The sequence below is a fragment of the Sinocyclocheilus anshuiensis genome, unplaced genomic scaffold (assembly GCF_001515605.1).
Source record: "Sinocyclocheilus anshuiensis isolate Anshui unplaced genomic scaffold, SAMN03320099.WGS_v1.1 scaffold472, whole genome shotgun sequence".
Classification (NCBI taxonomy): Eukaryota; Metazoa; Chordata; class Actinopteri; order Cypriniformes; family Cyprinidae; genus Sinocyclocheilus; species Sinocyclocheilus anshuiensis.
In genome coordinates, this window is record NW_015557102.1 from 58,400 (window position 1) to 62,432 (window position 4,033).

Consider the following 4,033-nt stretch of genomic DNA (forward strand, 5'->3'; position numbering starts at 1 on the left):
ATTCATATGAGCACCTAGTGGTTGTTACTGGTCTCATGTGCATAAACATGTCGAATTCCTCTCGTATAACACATTTCACATGCTCATCCGGTATTTAACCCTGTACAGTGGAATGGTGCAGGTCAGACCCTGAGGCTACCTACCCGCTAGGGGTGTAAATATTTGCGTGTACAAATTTTTGTATATATTTTTTTTTATTACAGTTTTGTTATTTCATCACAATGCAATTTGATTTTGTTTGGTTTAACTATACTTTTGTCATTACCGTGGTGTGTTTTCAGCATTTTTTGTTTTAGGAATATCACTGAGCAACAGCTATGTTGTAAATCTTAAGTTGCACTGAGCACTTTTCTCGTCTTGTATCATTTTCATCTTACCCACAGTGCACCAGTGGGAACTCTAACAGTAAGCTGAGTTTGGAGAGAGATAATGCCTTTTTGATGGACAACGGAAAACAAACACTCTTGTCTCCCTTCTCTCTGCCTACAGGCCTTCTTGCACTCACACTTTTTCTCCCCCTCTCTCTCCCTCTCTCTGGAGAGGCACAGATAGCCTTATTAGGTGATAGCGAAGGGCTAGATGTAAAAATATTCCATCTTGTGCTTTCCTACTCTAGATTTGGCTTTCAACATGATGCAAATTGAAGCATTGTGCACTGAAAGTAATGAGAACTTGGAGATGTTGTGCAGCTATAACACAGTTCATATGTTAGGTTTTGAGAAACACACGGACAATTAGTTAAATGTGTTCACTGAATGTTGCATCATGCAAAAGAATTGCAAATGGAATGATGTTTGGCTAAATCCAGGAAGTCTCCTCATAAGCTAACTTTATAAGCTCTGTCCTCCTTTTCTCTTTTATGGCTGTGGTGACCAATGTCTTGATCGAAGTCTCATGGAGTTCTAATTGATTGTGGTTACTGGCCTATTTATATCATTTTCAAAGTGGGAGAGACTCGCTCCACCTCTGGAATGTGAGCGTTTGAGCCAGAGTTTCTGCTTATGCAAGAACAGCGTTCTCTCTACTGCCTGTACGTCCGCCTAAGGGGGGAGCCAAGCACCCCTAATCCAACAGCAGCAGGGGAAGATAAAAGTGAAAAACACAGGCAGGCAGGGTGTGGTGAACACCTGAATGTAGCTATAGAGATGAGAAAATAAAACTGAGAATGTTAAAAGACAAACTATTTGTTGACTTATGAAACCACAAGGACTTCACCCGAACGTCTTTTTCCATTTTTGTCAGGCTTGTTTAGTAGTGGACAACTGTATATGAAACACTTGGCAGAAGTGACTTGAAAAAGTTTTTTGGCTGCCCTGAAGAAGTTGTGTTTGTTTAATGAGCTGAGGATTGCTCAGATCCTATCATTCCTTAGAAACAAACACAGGCAACCCCAAGGGAGAGCAGAAGTGGGGTTTAATGAAGGAACATTAAAGAAAACAAGACAAGGATTGTCCAAGAATGTTTGTGTGGGTCTGTCAGGCATGTTTGTTGGAAATGTTAAAGCTCTAGGAACATTTTGCCCCTGTGTCCACCACAGTCCCACCCATCCTAACTATGATGCAGGACAGATCAGGAGACCACAAGAACCCCATGGCTGGATTAACGCACATTCCCTTAGACGCTGACTAGACATGCCTTGACTGCTGTGCAGATGCTTAGAAAATTAAACAGCAAACCAAATCCCTTTCTGCAAGTAATGAGCCAAAAATAATTAGGACAAAGAGGGAAATCTCAACTATTGTACCCTCCAAGTGGATTTCCCTGCAAATAAACAAGGTAGGTGCCAAAGCAACACATATTTGGCCAGCTTTAACAAACAGCACTATGTCTGTGACGGCAACTGTAAAAGCCTACAGGGTGTTTTCACACTAGTTCATCGAAGGAAATGTACCTTCCCATCTTAGTTTAAACACTCTCTTCGCACAGAGATGGAAAGTTGATTTTCTAAAAATGCATTTCACTAGGCCCTCTCTCATTCTCTACATCATGTACTTCTTCAGTAACCACACAGCTGGGAAGAGAGAGGGGAAAATGGAAGGCCTCTCTCAGCGCTCTCTGACTTTGGAATCACTGAGTCATTCGGTTGATTGTAGGTCTTGCAGTAAACAGCAGCTAGCCGCTGTAGCATAGTACATATCAGCACGGGTTTTCTGACAACAGGATACACATTACGCTGCACTGTAGCTGATCTCTGGACACACCTTCTATTCAAGGCTATTGTGCCTTAAATAATAGCTTTTGGCTAAGCTTCATAACAAGCCTCTCCTATTGAGTGTCTCTCGAGCTCTCTAGCTCTCTCTTAGTTTGGAGTCCTGCTGATTTTCTATATGAAATATAAAGATATCTGAAATTCTACCTGGGTATTCGAGATTAATACTTTGAGTCAAGTACAAAACTCGCAAGGACGTCTGCTTTCAGGTGCTCAACATCCACAAAAAAAGCCATTGATTTGACCATCCCAAAAACACTCGAAAGTTTGGGTAATATTGTCTGTTTTTGACCCCAAAGCAATATCCATTAGAGACAGAAATAAGACGCGACCACCTAGATCTTGCTTCCATTCCACCCCACCTCACAATGACCTTAAGTGACATCACACCCTCTTAAGCATTGCTTTCATCTTTACACTCTGAACTATGACCCTTCTCCCCTGCTTCAGAAATGGACACACCCTGAGGGAGGCATGTGACCTGTTCTTTTAATTTAGTCAAATGACATTTAGATTCATTAGACTCTACTCAGCTGTGTAAGACAGCAATATCCCTTATTGTTATCAGAGTTGGAGACAGTTGAATTTGGTTCAGCGCACACCGACATGCAGCAACGATCACCTGCACAATGCAATCATTCAGCGTCCTCACCTGAGCACATCAAATACCCCACCGCCAACTGCTCCCCATTACACACACTGTACATTTACCTGGAAGATGAGCACTTTGAAGTTGTCTCTCTTGATCAGCTGAGCGTGATTAGCCTCCAGTTTCTTCACCTGGACGGCCTGCTTATCCATCTTGTCCTTGACCTCCTTCATGTGGACGCTGACCTTGCGACTCTTCTCCAGGAGTTTGCTGACCGTGTTGGAAGTGGAAGTGTGGCTCTTGGAGAGCTTGGTCATATCGTTCTGGATGCCTCTCACCGCCCCCTCTATCTCGACCTGTCTCGTCTCCATCTTATGCTGGTTCTCTTGCACCGTGTCCAGCATGTTCACCAGCTTATCTAGAAGTGTCAAGACAGTGATGGCATTCACTTGACTTGTAGGTGAAGCTCCATCTCTGGGGAGAGTGCCTGTGGTGCCCCCAGCCAGAGGCCCAGGGCTGCTAGGCTCTCCGCTAGGGGCGTTGGTTGCGACGGTGCCCAGATGTGAGAGGCTATGTGTGGGTGAAGATTGAGTGGGGCTGGGGCTTGGCACCACCAGCTCCTGGTTCTCATGTGTGCTGGCCATGCTGCTCCTTTCTGCTTGCACTGCATCTTCTCCCATTCTAAGGCTGCTCTTGGTCTTGACGGATAACTTTACTTAGGAAAATGGTCTCGTTCTTTAACTTTCCTCACCTTTAAGCGCGCTCGTCTTGCTGTACCGGATTCCCCTCCGAGTTGGTTTTAGTGCCACCACGTTCTTACAGCTTTGATTCTTGTTTATAGGCTTGGGAAGAACTTTTCAGCTTCCAGGTTCAACGTTCCCACCCCTTTTTGAAGATAGCCACACTCACTCTTTCCTCTCTCTCTCTCTGTCTCGCCCTCCCTCTCTGGTGCGATTGAAAGAGCCGTGTAGAGGCTTCCCCACAGCTTAAAAAGCCTGTCCACACCCTATTGGGGCGGAGCTAGGTTTCCATAGCAGCTAGCCTGGCCCATTTGTGAGGGAGTTATGTGTTTGCATGTGTCAAGTGCGAGTATGTGGGTGTGTACGCTGGAACATGAGCAACTCTCTCCACATGTAGAACCTCCCCCTAACTCTCTCTCTGGCTCCCTAGGTTTTGTTCTGTTTATATTGAAGAAAGCAATAGTATATTAAGAGTCATGTTTGAAGAATGAGCTC

The 4,033-nt window shown here is 44.5% G+C and overlaps 1 protein-coding gene across 1 annotated transcript in view; it reads right to left on the minus strand.

Moving 5' to 3' along the window:
* Positions 1 to 3,756, minus strand: part of LOC107677589 (serum deprivation-response protein-like) — a 15,440-nt gene extending 11,684 nt beyond the window's left edge. The window contains exon 1 of the mRNA XM_016472531.1: positions 2,921 to 3,756. Coding sequence (XP_016328017.1) covers positions 2,921 to 3,478 — 558 coding nt within the window. The 5' untranslated portion in view covers positions 3,479 to 3,756. The remainder of the gene's footprint in view (positions 1 to 2,920) is intronic.
* Positions 3,757 to 4,033: the final 277 nt, after the last annotated feature.